The following is an 18,557-nucleotide window of genomic DNA, read 5'->3' as shown; positions in this document are numbered from 1 at the left end:
TCGAAAATGACATGGATGCGTCCGTGAAAGGTGTGGTTTTATTTTGCCAGGGAAGTTTATTTTACATCCGCTGTGATGACTTCTTCTGTGCAAGTAAAACCAGTGGTACATAATCATCAATTGAATGCTACGATTCAGTGGTTAAATATGTTGAGGTGCATGAAAAAAGGGAAAAGTTTGAAATTTTGTAGAAGTATGTAGCCATATTTAATACTGGCTGAGAGCAAGAGTGGGTTAAAAATTTACTGCGAGCAAAAGTGGTATACGTTTTATTAAGATCAAAACCGGTTTAAGTACTAATCAGAGCAGAAATGCGATAAAAAAAAACCTTAGCGCAAAAATGGGTTAAAAAGATACACCACTTTTGCCCTGAAAGGAAAAATATTCCATTTTTATCCTAAGAATGGTTTCAGAAATTATTTATCACAAATCAATGAAACAATCATCAATGTGGAAGTTGTTTGAAAGTTGGTGGTCAGAGGGTATCGGACGGTATTTAGGTATTGACGATTACCGCCATTTCGAAATACAAGATGGCGACTTCCGGTTACCACAAAATAGTGAGAACCACCATCAATATGTCATATGAAAGGGGGTCGTCAGTTGACACCGAAAATTGACGATTGGCGCCATTTTGAAATCCAAGATGGCGAAGTCTGGTTACCACAAAATAGCGAGAACCGCCATCAATGTAGATGTCATTTGAAAGTTGGTGGTCAGCAGACACCGAACATTTACGATCACCGCCATTTTGAAATCCAAGATGGCGACATCTGGTTACCATTAAATAGTAAGAACCACCATCAGTATGGGCAGCGTTGCTAATGTTTCAGATTTATCTGGAATCTTCCAGATTTTTCCTAACTGAACAGACATTTGTTCAAGTCAGACATTTTGCCAGATTTCTTAAATTTTGCCAGATTTTTCCAGATATTCTGAATTCTACGTTACACCCCAGAGGGAATACCTTTATGCCAGATTTATCTGGCACATCAGGAGTTTTTTTAAGCTTCTAGCAAAAAGATAAATCTCTCATTCTACCAGATTTTTAAATTATAGAGATTGTTACACACCATTTTTGGAAATCTGGGTCATATTTTCCAAAACAAAAATCGATTAATGTTCTATAAAGACCAAAATGTATGCCAAATTTCGATGACTTCGAGTTCGCTGTCAAGTGCCAGATTTTTCCAGACATTTTTATTTGAACTGCCAGATTTTCTTTGAAAAATAGTGGCAACCCTGAATATGGGTGTCATTTGAAAGGGGGTGGTCAGCAGACCCCGATAATTGACGATTAGCTCCATTTTGAAATACAAGATGGCGAACTCCGGTTACCACAAAATAGTAAGAACCACCATTAATATGGGTGTCATTTGAAAGCGGGTGGTCAGCAGAAACCGAAAATTGACGATTACCGCCATTTTGAAATCCAAGATGGCGACTTCTGGTAACCACAAAATAGTAAGAACCAGTATCAATGTGGGTGTCATTTGAAAGAGGGTGGTCAGCAGACACCGAACATTGACGATTACCGCCATTTTGAAATCCAAGATGGCGACTTCCGGTTACCACAAAATAGTAAGAACCATCATCAATATGGGTATCATTTGAAGGGGGGTGGTCATTTGACACCGAAAATTGACGATTACCGCCATTTTGAAATCCAAGCTGGCGAAGTCCGGTTACCACAAAATAGCGAGAACCGCCATCAATATAGTTTTAATTGGAAGTTGGTGAACAGCAGGCACCGAAAATTTACGATCACCGCCATTTTGAAATCCAAGATGGCGACATCTCGCTATTTTGTGGTAAACGGAAGTCGCCATCTTGGATTTCAAAATGGCGGTAATTGTTAATTTTCGGGGTCTGCTGACCACCCCCTTTCAAATGACACCCACATTGATAGCGGTTCTCGCTATTTTGTGGTGAGCGGAAGTCGCCATCTTGGATTTCAAAATGGCGGTAATTGTCCATTTCCGATGTCTGCTAACCTATACGGATCCTATATCTCATGATTTCTAAGGCATCGAAACATTGACTAAAATTTCATTATCCACAAGTTCGAATAAGAGATATCTGATTCTTTTCTTAGCGCAGTGGGTTAATATTATATACCAGTCTTGCCCTGAAAATTTTGTCGAACCACTGTTGCGCGTATTAATATTTGATCCACTTTTGCCTGATTTTACTCTGAGCAAAATTTTAACCCACTCTTGCTTTCAGCCTCTCACTTGTTATACGGCTAGCGTAGTACAAAGTCTAGTATGCAAAATCTACTTGATACATGAAAAAATATTTATGATTGTCGATGTTAAAACAATTTTCGCAAAACGCGTTTTTTCAAAGAGGTCTGTCGTGACGACGATTCCTCTCTAACAGCTCAACTAAAAGCATAAAAGCAAACAAAAACCATTAGTACAGGGACTTGTTTTTATTTTTGCGAACGAGGACGAATTTTCCAAAAAAGCTACTATTTTCATATGAAGAAATTATAAAAAAATTCAAAACGTTGATATAAAAATTTTGACGAAAAAATTGAATCGTTCAAAGACACGGCTGTTAAATTACGAACATTAAAAAAAAGTAAATCGGCTGAAAACCTTTTAGGCAATCGTAGTCACCGTAAAGACGTTATTGAGAAAACATCATTTCGAGATAATCGCGTTTGAAGTTTCAAGTATAATACACCCAGGTTTTTTACGCGGTTTTTTACGTGGTTTTTTTACGCGGATTTTCCAATTAACGCAGTTTTTTTTAACCGGGAGTCGCCATCTAGAATTTTAAAATGACGGCAAACATCGACGTTTGTCTGCAACTCGTCAAAACCATTCCGAAAATACCCATACTGATTGGGTTACAGCGAATTTTGCTAACCCGCAGTCGCCATCTTGGATTGCAAAATGGCATTTTCTGGCACCAACTCTTCAAGACCATTCCAAAAATATCCATATTGATTGAGTTATAGCGAATTTCGCTAAACCGGAAGTTGCCATCTTTGATTTCAAAATAGCGTTAAAAATCAATTTCTAGCACCTACTCTTCAAGACCATTCCAAAAATACCCATATTGATTGAGTTATAGCGAATTTCGCTAAACCGGAAGTCGCCATCTTTGATTTCAAAATGACATCAAAAATCAATTTCTAGCACCTACTCCTCAAGACCATTCCGAAAATACCCATATTGAATGGGTTATAACGAGTTTCGCTAAACCGGAAGTCGCCATCTTTGATTTCAAAATTACGTCAAAAATCAATTTCTGGCACCTACTCTTCAAGACCATTCCGAAAATACCCATATTGATAGGGTTATAGCGAATTTCGCTAAAACCGGAAGTCGCCATCTTTGATTTCAAAATGGCGTCAAAAATCAATTTCTGGAAAGTACTCTTCAAGACCATTCCGAAAATACCCATATAACTGGGGTGCGGGCCATACGGAATCTTCCAGACCCGTATCTTCCATCTTTCCGAAAATCTTCTTTGTCTTTTGCATCCAAAAGGACTTCGAATATTTTTTGCAAAAACCGGTTTAATTGCGAAATCCGCGCAAAAAACTTCCAAAAATATTCTAAGTCTTTTGCTGAGTTTTTTTTGCGCAGATTTTCGAATTAACGTGGTTTTTTTTACGCGGATTTTCCAATTAACGCGGTTTTTTTTACGCGGATTTTCCAATTAACGAGGTTTTTTTACACGGTTTTTTTACGTGGTACGTATCCCCCGCGTAAAAAAAACCTGGGTGTATATACCAGTCTTCCCATATGCACATCGCACACAATGTTCGCTCTGGTTCTGTGCTCATATTATACCCACTCTTCGTGTACGAACTCAAGCACACTATTTCGTACCTAAACACGTCCAAATGTTCGCCTGTATAACCGAACCCCATGTACGTACACGGTGTGCGTACACGTCGGTTCGAGGCGCTAGTTTTCTCTTTCTCACTCTCATCATCACTAGCGTTAACTCTGTTTGCCTTGAGTAAATCGTTCTCGTGTACGCGCCCGGTGTACGTACACGGATGTTTGAACTAGAGTTTGTATACCGTTCGCTTTGGTTCGATGTTCGAGGCGAACCTGTACATCGAGACGAAGCATGTTTGAGATTGAACGCGTGCACGAAATTTTGTGCACAGTTACAAAATAGTCGATGTTCATGGGATGTCTGGTGTATACCCAGGCCCCCGTAAGGAAGCACGATGAAAAACGTTATAACATTGCTTCTATAGATACTATACTGCTTGGATCTTTATAATTTTATACTTTAAGATAAAAGAATATTTTTTCGATTTTTTGACCGACCTCAACATATATAACCCCTTAAAACCACCTCCTATAGATTTTCGGATGTTGTTTGAGTCATTTACACAACACCCCTTTGCAAATGACGTTCATACTTCCGATAGTTTTCAGTATTTTATGGTTATCGAAAACCACCATCTTAGTTATCAAAATGGTGTCAATCATCGATTACCGGCATGTACTGATCACTTGCTTTCGAATGGTATCCATATTGAAGACGGTTTCCATTGATTTGTAGTGATTTGAAATCTCTATCTTGGATAACAGATCGTTAATTTGTATTATTCATTGACCACTTCCTTTTGAAAGACATCCATATTGATGAAGGTTTCTAGTGATTTGTGGTAACCTGAAACCGCTATCAATTAAAAATGGTGTCATAACAGAGAGAATAAGGATTGAATGGATACCTAACTATTGATTACCGATTTTCTTGTGTAATGGAGGTACATATACCTACGGATATTATGGAACTTGCTTAAAAACTTTTTGAATGATACTGCAACCCGCTGACTAAAAAACGGCTAACCACAATGATGTCTAAGTGCAACCGACTGTGTGTTTGTGTTCTATGAGCTATAGGAAAAGTGAAACATCTTACTCAACGAACTGAATGATGGCAAAAATGTGGAACTGTACAGTGTGATTGTATAACAACATCGTGTGAATTGCAACGTTCAAACATTCTAATTCTCACTCTATTCTAGTCTAGAAAATGTTCGCGGTGAAAGAGATTGAACTGGTCTGTGTTGTGATGACTGTGAGGCACACTGTTTCAAGTAAAAATTCATAACCTTAATTTTAGAGGACATTTTTTTGTCTGATCACGGACGCATCGGCGTGGTGTTGCGCTGTTGTTTGAGTACACGTTTGGCGTTGCTGAAGCTACTGCCAACAAGTGGTTTTGTGTGTCTTAGGCGCTGATTTGAAAGAGGTTTCGTTTAGTTATGGCAAGGACACACGCACACGCACAGATATAGTTCTAGGAGAAACGGCAAATCCGAAACTAAACACTTTAATGTAAGAAGCCATCATATAGTTAGGGTATAGCAACAGAAAAGTATTTAGTAGCGTTTCAACATTAAAATATATCATCCACTTTATTGCGTACTGTTTGACACAGCAAATCAAGATTTAACAAAGAAGAATCAGAAGAGGCAATAGGTGGTGAGATGCTCAGGGAAAGTTAGGACAGCTTGTTAACTGTAGTGCAGCGTAGATATTCTAGAAGATACATTAGGGTGGCACAACTTTTAGAGCTCACGAGTTTTGTATTGGTTCCACATTTCATTGTTTGAGACGTTGGGCCCAGTTCGCACTCACACATATGTGCTAGAAACGATTTTTGTTTTATATTGTTAAACATTTGAATTAATATGAAAATTTTAACGATTTTAAAGAATTTTCGAGAGACTATTAGGTTAAATAAACCCACAAAAATGTAGTTTCATCGACTGCCCTTAGTTCTCATTGGATGAATAGTGGTTCCGATAACGTTGTGCCACCCTGCACAACATCAACACCAACATCGAAAGAATTTGGTTCGCTTGTTTCTCAATTAGTCGAGTATGAATTTTTAATGAAATACCTCGATGGTGTTTGTGGATGTAGTTGAAATGCATACCACGTCTGTGCTCATCTTTCTGTATTTCGACCACGTTGGAAACTGTGTCTGAAAAACCTATCTCGTGTAGATGACTGCGACGCCTCGGGCTGGGCGTCCGTACCAGAGGTGATTCTCGCCTGGAACGAAAAATAAGTTACCCATTAGGTTAGATTTTCATACATTAGATTCGGGGTTGCTAACCTCAGACTGGGCGACCGGCGGTGGTGGTGTCCGTTGTGGTAACCATGTCCCGGATGCAAATGACCGTCCACTCCCGTCAGTGATTCCAGCGATGGCTGCCGGGAAACGTCCTGTAACTCCTGCAAGTTTGATGTTTGGTTTTGCGAACGGTAAAAAAAGAACGACAATCGAAAGACAAGCAGACAGAGAGAAAACAGAAACAGAGAACGGAACGGGAAAGACAAAGACAGCAGGTTAAAGAACGCTACACTAGCTCGTAGTGGCTCGAAATCACCGGTGTGCCTTAAGCTATGGTTAAACCTAGGGACAATACTACTTCCACTACAAATACATTTTATTCTAATAATCTATTTTTATGGTTAAGGTCCTTCATCCATTTGGACGAAATCGCTTGTTCTGTATTTTGTACTATATTTTACTTCTTAAAACAGTATGTATATATATTTTTGTTAAATAAAACACTTTTAATTTATTTTCAACTATCCAATTGTTTGATTTTGTAGTATAGTACGATTTGTCCTATATTTAGTTGGGATTATTGTTGCAGACTGAACTGAATTGCCATGAAATGATGAGAGTGTACCGGTTTTTATATGTGTATGTGTCATACTGAGTGAAAATTGTCAGAGCCTTATCAGAATATTATTCTGGATAAAATCTCAGATCGAGCATGCAATCAAATGGTTCTAAAACGAAAACATCTAGATAACGAGTCTTAAAAAGCCAAGCGAACATTTTTAGCAGGCGAATGATAAAAATTACAATCGGAAGCATGCATGAGAAAGTGCGAGAGTATGTAGATCAGGACGAAGTTGCTTATGATTTTGGCTGACTTCACTGCAGGTTTACTTACCGTCACCGTTCGTATATTTCAAAGCTAAAAATCTATTCTACAATTGGTACAAGATTAGGAACACACGTGGATTGACCTATTCTACATTATGTCCATTAAAATGTCAATTCAATAGCATCAGTGTAATGCTAACTTTGAAGGTATCTTTTCTGAAGAATTTTTAACTATCAAACTACACGATTGAGAGAACCTCTAGATTTTGTTTGGAAAAGCTCCTTCATCTTCTATAATGACGGAATTGCAATCACTTTAAGGCTTATATATTTTAGCTGTCTCTTCGCTTGTTTATATTAGTGTATTGTCGCTGTTGTAATATCTTGTGGAAAGTACCATTTAGTACGTACAAGAAAACATATATTTCATATGTGGGGTGGAATAGAATATCTTGAAAACTATAAAGGCTAAAAACCTTTCGGTGAAGACAATCGATGCTTCTATCTTATTCATAATAATCTATCGACTTATGCGAAGATGCACAGACTGTATTGAAAGTTATATTTTAATATTAACAAAAGTCGTACTCACACGTATCCAAAATGTGTATTGGTGACAATCTATGACGTGGTACAATTGTCCACCGAAGATTCAATACAATGCTAAAATACCAGGATTTAAAACCATGATATTGGAACTCAAAATTTCCAAAATTCCCTGCCTCTGATTCAGGAAAACAACGACAAAAAGTAATAATTTAGAAGCAATATATATTTAACAGTGTTATTTTTGGTAGAAATCAGGACGCAATAAAAAATTTACCAGACACAGCTCATGGCAAGCTGTAAGATTCACGGCTGTCATATACATTAATAAATATCAAGGATGTCTGAATTTACTGTCACAAGACAGCCATGGCTTATTCAAGCGAGAATTTCTCGTTTCTCACAATCGTGTTTCGATATATTTCAGTAACCAAGCAGAATATTTAAATTTTGAAAACACCACTTTGTAGTAATCTCTAGATCAAGTATCATGGTATAAGATAGCACAACAATGACGAAATGACATTGCCGGTGATAAGTTTCTTAGGATGGAGTACCACGTCTACTTGTCCGCTCACATTGTTGAGATCGACAGGAAGGTCACCGATGCTAATTTGCAATGCGTGAATCCATTAGAGCACGGCATTGACTGTTTCGACGACTCCCTATTCCAGTCAGTGGTTTTTTTTTTCAATAGCAAGTAATCGCACTGAGCATGAATGGTGCAGTACGACGCAAAATCCCGTATGTCCCGTTTGACTCGTATCGAGTAAGTTTCGCCGGGTTTTCTGGGTCATTGACAATGGTTGTCTGCCGGCCTGGATTTTGCGCAGCGAATAACTAAAAGCGAACAATTGAGCCACATATCCACCCATTTTAGCAATAAGACTAGGTGTGGAAAGCTCGCGGGGAATCATGGGGATGATTATTGCAGCGGGAAAGCAGAAATGCATGAACCGTAAAGATGTTAGACCTAATGGATGTTAGGCATAATATATCATAGGCATTAGAAACTGTTAGGCATAGTGGACGCTAGACATAATGAACGTTAAATGAACATTTAAATAATAGAGGGATTCCATGTGAAAGCGGTCGACCACCAAACAGTACCCTTGTTGATTCGAATAAAACTTCGCAGTTCTGTGCGGTTTATGAGTCTCCATTAGACCGGCAACAATTTTGACTTTTTTCCGGAACATTAATTCAAATGGAAATTGGATGCACAAATCTTATGCAGAATATGAGCTGTTTCCGATAGCTGTAGTTCACCCACAAGAGGGTTGCTTATTCATTGGAGATTCTTCGACAGAATTATTTAACTTTGAAGACCAACCGATTTTATTGAAATTTCCTATTCCAAGCATGTGCGAGAAAGAGAGGCAACGCATAACTTTATATGAGAATATCTTTTTACTGCAAAATCGGATCAATTTGCAGTCTTTAATATAATATATTGATCCTTACACCTTAAGCTATATATCTGCAGACTGCGGGATGCACAAGATGATACTGGCATATTCTACTGAATTTATTGTTTCTTTTGCCTATTTTTCATATATTTTCACATACAAACTTGAAAACTCTTGTGAGTGAGCTAGAGTTTTCGGAAAAAGCTCATATTTGACAAATGGTATGTGAATCCAATTACCGTTGGATATAACAGTGTTTCCAAAAAAAGTCAGAATTGTTACCGGTCTAATCTCTATGTTTTCTTCTGGCAATAAAAACACTTTGACACAAGAGAAATTTTTCAAAAGAGCCAAGAATGTTTTGCAAATCTATCCGAGAATCAGTTAAAGGGAACAAAAAGTTTCAAAAACAAAAATTGCTATTTTTATATTTTCTTGTCTTCCGTCAACAGAAACCTTAAAAGACAAGAAACGTTTTAAATATAATAGCATAAAAATTCCAAAATTACGTTAAACTTATTTTTAAATTTCATGCTAGTTGACAGACAAAACTATAATTTTTTTTATAGAATATGATTCTAAATATCTTTTCAAATCAAAATGCTTATGACTAGCACCTTCCAAAATGGAAATGTTTTCGAGATATTTGGAATTTTGTTTCAACTAAAACTATTAATTCGTGAAAGTATGCCCTTTCATAAGTCAGTCACGTTTCTCCATCAACAACTATCAACAATCCAATTTTAACCAATTTAAACACACAAAAAATTATTTTTGTGTATATCCCTCCGGAAGTCGCTCTTATGGCCCACTGAACGAGCAGCCGCTGGTGCCCTAAGACGATTTCGCTAGATTTTCAGAGCAGCGTGCACTCAGTGCACTAACGCGACTGCCGGAAGGATATGCATCGAGAAGCTATCAATAAAGAAGTCAAGCATGATTTTTGAAAACACCGTAACTAACAAATGTAAACAAACTAAGATTATCACTCCCCCGCATTCTACGCATCTTGATGTACATGCTGACAAACATTCGTTTCATTATTCGGTAATGCAGCTGAAAAATGCGCAATCGAAATAATGACGAACAAACAACTGACACGTCAACAGAGCATAAATACAGTTTCGTCATGTTAGTTACGTTAGGTTTGGTAATGCTGTAACACTTACGTTATTTTAATTTAATCGGTTTTTGTAACTAAATCATTAAAATATACTGCAATCTTTCTACTAAAATGCTCAATATAGGTAATGTTTCTAAAGGGGAACAAGAGCACGCAGTTCCTTAATTCTAGCCAACATTTTAGAGAAAAAGAATGCAAGTAATGTTATTCTAAGCACCACTAATGCACTTTCAGCACATTTTTATTTTTGATTATCTAAATCTATCCTACAGTAGATCAAATCTAAATACTTGTGACAATGCGAGCAAAAATGAGACACTAAAATCGACTAATTGAAAAATGTCGAAAGTGTAAGAGTGATGCTCAGAATAACGTAACCTTTATTTGTCTTCAACACACTGCTCAAAAGTGACAAACTACAAATGTTGGTTGTCCTCATTGGCATACTGCCTCGGCGGAACAATTCAGTTATAGAATTGATTAAAAAATGATAAGATTAGTCACCACAATTGACGAAACTGAAATAACGTAAGTGCAACAAAGATACCAAACCAACGAAAGTAAAACGACGAAACTGTGAGCGTGATACAAATAACATCGTGTAAACGGTTAATTATTGGATTTCGGACTAATAACGTATTACCTCCGTACCCTTGCATGAATAGTATAAGACTGACTTAAGTATATTGAAAATGAGAGAGTGAGGTTTGTCTTCGGATGATATGATTGATAGGGTGGTGCCAAAATTTAAATTTAAAATTGGAATTCTGTTATAACGGGCACCACAGGTTAAATCCCGCCCCGGCGATCTTTTACTCAGTCTTCCGAGTCATCGGAACTCAAAATTTCTTCTTCACTGTCTTCCACCAATGCGTTGACGGACCAGGGCTTCATCCGATCAGACGCAAAGATAGTTGACGTCTTCTTCTGCTTCAACTGTACTCCTGGCGCATCCACAATTAGGTATCGGTCATTTCCCAGGGCCTTCTGGAGCACGAGTTCACCTTCGAAATACTTCCTAGCTGGACGTCGCGCCTTGTCGAAGTAATGTTTCTGCTTCTGTTGCTCCTTTTCAATTCTGGAACTCACGACACGTTTCAACGTTTCTGCATCGGTAGCTGGGACCTCGGCGTTGAACATCATCAACAGTTGATTCTGCATAATGTCCCGTGGATTGTAGTTAAACAGCAACGTGTGCGGGGAGATCTTAGTCGTGTCGTTGACCATGGTGTTCAATCCCCACTGAACCATCCGGAGATGCTTGTCCCAGGATTTGTCGTCGTCCTTCACCATGCAGCGTACTGCATCGAGTATACTTCGATTCTCGCGTTCAACCTGTCCATTTGCACGTGGGGTTCCAACGGCGACCTTGACGTGCGATATTCCTGCATCAGCGCAGAAGGTTTCAAATTCTCTGGAAGTGTATGCTGTCCCACGGTCGGTGATTATGCGTCTCGCCATCCCAAAAATGGCAAACACTTCGTTCAGCATCTGGATCACTGGAATTGTCTTCGTGTTGCGAACTGCCTTCACTACGACGTATTTTGTAAAACCGTCAACCAGCACAATGATATATTCGTTCAATGACGATGAACGAATGAACGGACCGCAACGCTTTTAGATATTTTCTCCAACGCCTTATCGGCTTCGTTCATCACACCGAAAGGCACCAATTCCGAAATTACTTTTCGTTCCCGTGATCAACTTATTCACGCATCTCAAGATTCAAGTCGCGATCCCGAAAACAAAATCGACCCTGTCTACAGTTTTGTAAACGGTTAATTATTGGATTTCGGACTAATAACGTATTACCTCCGTACCCTTGCGTGAATAGTATAAGACTGACTTAAGTATATTGAAAATGAGAGAGTGAGGTTTGTCTTCGGATGATATGATTGATAGGGTGGTGCCAAAATTTAAATTTAAAATTGGAAATCTGTTATAATCGTAACTTTAATTTTTCTTCAATCCGCTCTTTTCAATGTCTTGATCGCGAATGTTCGTTCCATTCAATGGAAAGGCGTCTTTGGTGAGCATTTTGGATGAATAATTGGTGTAAAAATCGGTATGGTTTTTAAATAACATTTAAAACAAAATTTCGAAAATGTCATCGCCGTTTTCTCTGTTTGGGTGAAGTGCGAGTTTCGCTGTTTTCAAAAATCATGCTTGAAGTTATCTTAGCAACAATTTTTCACCTGTTTTTTATCATTCGCACTATTTTTCAATCAAATTTACATTACAGATTTAAGTTGATGTTGTTCGGTGAAAAATTAAAAAAAAAACTCTTTCTGTCGTTAACGGTTCAGCTTACTTATTCTTCAGTTATCCTCAGAAATTTAAGCCAGTTCTGGGGACGGATGAAGAATAAGCCAGCTGAAACGTTATCGAAAGAAAGAGTTTTTTTTGTAATTTTTCACCGAACAACAGCAACCTAAATCTGAAAACAGAATCGAACGGTGATGGCTTTGTAATAAAACAAAATAATTGTACTCGCTGAAACAAAATTTAAAATATCTTTAAAACTACTATGTTTTCTAAAAGTTTTGTCATGTCATTAATTTGAAATGGCATTCAGAATCATTTCCTACAAGAAAATCATATTTTTGACGGTAAATAGTGCAGCGATCCTAAAAGATCGGATGAAAAAATATACGAAAATTTTGTTCGATGAACGAAATTAATTCGTGCGATTGACGACTGACATGCTATACACAAACATATAGTGAAATAACGAAACATTTCGTTTCATTCATGAAAAATAGTTCCGTCTACGACAATAAATATTGTGCAATGTACACTAAATATGTAAATTTACGAAAATTTTCGTTCATCAAGTCGCCATATTTTTAGGTCGTGAAATAAGCGAATCCAACTATTTATAATGCATCAAAATGCTTGTATCCGCGCATGAAGGCGTCATAGCAGATTTACGAATAAATGCGTTCAACAATATGAGTTTTTTGTGCATTTATATTTTGAGGATTCTTCCGAAAAAAAATCGTTCATCTTACGAAAGATGGTCGTAAATTTATGAAAACTTACGTATATTACATAAAAAATCGTTTGATTAACGAAGTAAATTTATAATAAGCCTACAAAAGTTGTTTCGTGGTTTTTACGAAAGACTCACTGAGGAAACCACGAAGATCCGTCCGAAAATCTCTAAAATCATGACCAACTATCTTAGATTCCAAAGAAACTTTACAGCTCTCATCGGTATGCAAGACTAAACATTTTCCATAGTCAATAAGATTATTTTGACTCAAGAGCAATTTTTTTAATTTTATTGATCGATTTTATACAACAAAACTACCTGAGAACGAGTTACAGGGAATGAATATTTCTCCACGAAAAAATATACACTGAAAAAAATGTTGTCATTTTTCACAAAAATAAAAATTTATGTTATAAATTTAAATTTCAAGATTCACATTTTTTTTAATTGTTTGCATTTTGTCAACAAAAACCCAAAGAGAAAAGACACACTTTGAGTGTGATTGCATGCAGGGATGTAATGCACCTCAGAGCAAATAAACAGAAGAATAAAAAACACTCTTTGCACTTTTCATGCAAACCATCGCTCTTCTCTTTCACAATAAACCTCTTCACTCCGATATGTGTTGCTCCCATACGTGCATTCTACTCCTTGTCTGCAAACATCAAAGAGTAGAAATAAAGAGGCTCTTTAGTGTGAATCTTGGTTCCACGCGCAGGGAAGCAGAGAAGGCAAACAAAAAACATTTTAAAAACATTCTTTCCATCAAACTTTATCTGAATTGTAGTTTGATTCGCCTTCCTACCTACTTTCCAGTGAGGTGAAGCACAAAAAAGTGGCTCTTCAAGGTGACTCTTTGAACGAGATTGTGCAGCTCCTGGTGAACAGATCTTTCTCTTTTTCGTTTTCAAGTTTCTCCTTGTGCGGTCGTTCTGCACATCGCAGTGTTTTTGTGTGGCTCTATTTTTCATCGGTGCATTTCGCTCTTTGTGGCTCATTGTGTGAGCAAATAACAAGCCTGATTGCATGATGGAGAACTTATCGGTAAAAAAGTTTTTTTTAAATTATCTTTATACATGTTTTTAAAATGTCATGCTAATTGACATACAAGAGTGTAATTTTATTATAATTCTAAATATCATTGTAATTTTTTTTTATTTTTTACATTTTAACGACATTCAATTAGCTAGAGATTACTGGGTAGGGAATGTTATGAAAACTAAAGCCAAAGCACTCAAGTGAGAGCAAGGATGTGAAATATACAGATCGGAAAGAAGTGGCAGGGTCATTAGAACAGGCTTAATATCTTACGGGCTTAACTTTTGTCTTTGGTCATGAGAGTCGAGCTTAGGCAGCAAAACTACGAATCACTCGAGTTCACCAGCATGTCTCTTGTCCATCTTTACCTTGGGAACCGAATTTACCAAAAACCATCCAAAATGCGATAGTTTTCGAGATATTTGGAATTTTGCTCCAACAAAAACATTCGTGTAATTAGGCCCTTTTTAAAAGTTATTCGCGTTATCCTATCATCAAATGTCAATAATCAAATGTTTATCGTTTTAAAGAGGTAAAAGACATTTTTTCAGTGTATTTCAATAATGAAGAAGCTTTCAATAAAGAAGTTTTCCTAGCAACAACTTTTGATATATTTTTATAATTCATAGTATTTGCAGTCAAAAATAAAAATTTCTTTATCTAAAAACCATTTTAAATCAAAATGCTCGTAACAAAAGTTTTCTGAAATGTAGTAATTCTCGCGATATTTCAAATTTTGTTTTAATAGCACAATTATTTTCTTTACTACGACCTTTTCATAAGTCATTCGCGTTTCTCGATCAACAAAAACCGTTTTTCAAAAGGCCCATAACATTTCCTGTAACTTTTCCGTTGACATCAAAGCGATATTGTAAACCATTGGAAAGCTACATGAAGGCAACCAAAATATGATTCAAGTACATAGTTCAATCATCAGACCCTGTGATGGAATAATATTTTGATTGTTTTAGTGTTGATTTCAAATAGTTTACAATATCGCCTTGATGTCAATGGGAAAGTTACAAAAAGTATTATGGGCCTGTTGAAAAACCTATTTTTGTTGATAAAGAAACGCGAATCACTTATGAAAAGGCAGTAATAAAACAAAATAATTGTGCTGTTAAAACAAAATTTAAAATATTTCGAAAACTATTGCATTTCAGAAAACTTTTGTTACGAGTATTTTGATTTAAAATGACGTTTAGAATCATATTCAAAAATAAAATTGCATTTTTTATTGTAAATAGTATGAATTATTAAAAATTTTTCAAAAGTTGTCGCTAGAAAAACTTTTTACAGAAAGCTTCTCCATGATCCAAATACACTGAAAATGTTTCTTTTACGTCTTGAAAACGATGAACATTATATTGTTGACATGTTATGATGGGGTAACGCGAATAACTTTTAAGAACGGCATAATTACACGAAACAATCGTTTTTGATGGAGCAAAATTCCAAATATCTCTAAAAATATCGCTTTCTGTAATAAAATTACAGTTTTGTATATCAATTAGTATGAAATTTGAAATATGTATAAAATTATTGTTAGAAAAACTTTTTTAACGATAAGTTCTACACGATTGCATGGTGCAATCGAACATTTAAAATGTTTATTTTCTATTTAGGTTTTTGTTGACAAAATAAAACAAATTAAAGAATGATTTTTTGCAATTTAAATTTTTAATATAAGTTTTTGTTTTTGTGAAAAATGGCACATTTTTTTCGGTGTATATTTTTCATACAGAAGTATTCATTCCCTGTATCTCGTTCCCAGATTGTTTTGCTGTATAAAATAGAGTAATCGAACAAAAAAAATTGAAATTAATGCACGAAGAAACGTCCACGCCCTTTTAAAAAATTGCACTTGTATCAAAATATTGCAATTATTCATTCACCAACGAAAGCATTCATTTGAAATATATGGACAAATTGATTTATTTATTTTCGTTAAGCATATGTAGACTACATAGAATGGTTTTGCAATTGATGGAAGGCATATTTGAAATCATGAGTGAACAACGTATATGTTTGGTGCATGTTTGTTCAATAATTCCGCTCAGAACTAGCATAGAACCAGCATTTAGTTGGTATCTGAACTTGAATTTGCGCCGAAAATAACTGAATGAATGCGCAGCACAGAACAAATCAAAAACAAGGTAGACAACACAAACACTCCCTGCAGCGAATCTAATTCCACTTTAAGCTTACCCGAGAATGTCAATATTTTTGAGCTTTGGTTGTATATGGAAAAAAATGGTTCCCAAAATCGTGAATAAACTTCCATGAATCTGGGGCAATCGTGTTTTCACGTTACGATAACAAGACCACGAACAAAAATCATGTGTTTTATGCTTTCCGCCATGTCATTACTAAATCGATTTTCTGCACGGGAACTAGCTCAGAAATTTTAAGAACATCATTCATAAAATTGAAGGATGAATCATGATGTTATTTATAGATTTAGAAACGTTAGTTCACGAAATCAAAACTTTCTGGATATTTTCTCGTGAACTATTTTAACGAAACTCGGAATTTTATTTATGCATCCATTCAATCCTCGTGAACTAATTCATGATCCCTAATATATTGGTCACGATCCAATATCCGTACTCGTGAAATAGTTTACAAAATCCTGAAACATTAGGGTAAGGTGGGGCAAATCCGACCGTTGGGTAAACCCGACCCCCTCCGTTTTTAAAAATCGGAAGCACTACGCGAACCAGTATCAATGTTGTCGTGTAGAGCATTGAAAATAATCATAATGGTGGTATGACAGCATTTTATTAGTCTACATTGAGATGTTCAAAGGACAATAAGTGTGTTTTCACAACTTTTGATTTAATTTTTGTGTATCATTGACTACAGGACATTTCTGATTGTAATTGCATAAAAAATGTATGTGGACTTAAATTCTTTGATGAAAGTCCTACAAAGTGCATAGATGAATTTGGTTCAACTTTTTTCATATTTTTTTAATTGCATCTTAATGAAAAAAACGATGTGGGGCAAATCCGACCTCTAAATAGTGGGGTAAATCCGACCGCTTTTTTGCTAAGAAAATGTTCATTTATCAAATTGAAATATATTTTATTTTATATATTTATTGTTATTATTTATTATTTTTTTGCACAATGGTTCATAATTACAAACTAAAGACACAAAAACGAGATGAACACAGTACTTGTCGAACAATGGTAATATCTTTACGTACTACTGCTCGTGATTTTGACATTCCAAGATTGACATTGAATTCAATTTTCTTCATGCTGCAATTCAATAACATAACATTCGTTGATTTAACATCGAAAACTGTAAAATTTGGGTAATATCTTTACTAAATCAACCAAAAACATAGGTGGTCGGGTTTACCCCACCATTTTTGAAAACAGCAAAAATGAACGTTTTCGTAAAACGCTTGTATCACAAAATTTTCTCCAAAATGCGAATAAAATGCTATACATAGAAGGTTGCCGAGAATTCTAACCTTTAATTTGGTATATAAAACGACTTGATCCGATGTAAAATGAGCATTTTATAGCCAAAACCATTTACTAGGTCGGATTTGCCCCACCTTACCCTACTCATGTAGCATGAAATATTATTCTTGTATTCGTGAACTGGTTCATAATTCCTAGTATTATAGTCACGATTTACCATTCGTGCTCGTGAAATAGTTCACAAAATCATCAAATATTATTCATGTAGTCGTGAACTGGTTCAAGGTTCCCAATATATGTCACCATCCAATATCCGTGCTCATGAAATAGTTCACAAAACCATGTATTCGTGAACTGTTTCATGATACCTAGTATAACAGTCACGACTTACCATTCGTGTTCGTGAAGTAGTTCAGAAAATTATAAAATATTCATATATTCGTGAACTGATTCATCATTCCTAGTACATGATTTACGATCTATTTTGCATGCTGGTGATATGTAGAGGATATCTCTAATCATTTTCGATTTCATGTAACATGGTAATGAAATTTTTACGTGAGCTATTTCACAAAATTTAGAGTATTATTCGTGGAATCATTTATGTTCCATGCACTTTCTCATGAAATGTCCAGCTGCTAGCGACCAGTATTAGGTACGAGCAGTAGATATAAGCAAACTATCGACATCGAACTTCATTTTTCATTTGATAAGGTTCAGTGCGATTTCTGGACAGAAAACGAAAACTGTGCTGAGCACCTCAAATCGTGTTCGTGATATAGTTCATAGAACTAGATACCGCGAACACTTTTATGATTCAGTTCATATTGTCACGTTACCCGGAGTAAAAAAACGATTTTAATTAAAAACTAACGGATCGCGATAAGGTGAAGAGAATTTACGAATACCACGATAAAACTACTGATATCATGAACATGAGTCACATTACTCCACGTGTCAAATTTTAAAGTACAGCGTGCGTCAGCTGGATGTATCCTTTTTCAACATTGAACAACTCCGCCATTTTCAGCCGATTTTCACAAGTAAACAAGTTTTTATTAGGATATTTTATGCCATTTATTACAAACCAGATTTAGAATACAACGTCGATTAAA

The 18,557-nt window shown here is 36.1% G+C and overlaps 1 protein-coding gene across 18 annotated transcripts in view; it reads right to left on the bottom strand.

Moving 5' to 3' along the window:
- The window catches only part of LOC131684446 (voltage-dependent calcium channel type A subunit alpha-1), a 481,660-nt gene that overhangs the window by 33,361 nt on the left and 429,742 nt on the right, over positions 1–18,557 (bottom strand). For 15 of the 18 annotated variants that reach the window (XM_058967322.1, XM_058967325.1, XM_058967327.1 and 12 more), the window contains 2 exons: positions 6,109–6,227; positions 5,890–6,044 (listed from right to left, as the gene is read on the bottom strand). In XM_058967322.1, the coding sequence (XP_058823305.1) occupies positions 5,890–6,044; positions 6,109–6,227 (274 nt within the window). Of the gene's footprint in view, positions 1–5,889; positions 6,045–6,108; positions 6,228–18,557 lie in introns of those variants that run through there. The other 3 variants (XM_058967333.1, XM_058967328.1, XR_009304654.1) reach the window with 2 other exon arrangements.

The sequence above is a fragment of the Topomyia yanbarensis genome, chromosome 2 (genome assembly GCF_030247195.1).
Source record: "Topomyia yanbarensis strain Yona2022 chromosome 2, ASM3024719v1, whole genome shotgun sequence".
In the NCBI taxonomy this organism is placed as follows: domain Eukaryota; kingdom Metazoa; phylum Arthropoda; class Insecta; order Diptera; family Culicidae; genus Topomyia; species Topomyia yanbarensis.
This window is presented reverse-complemented; position numbering and strand designations above follow the sequence as displayed.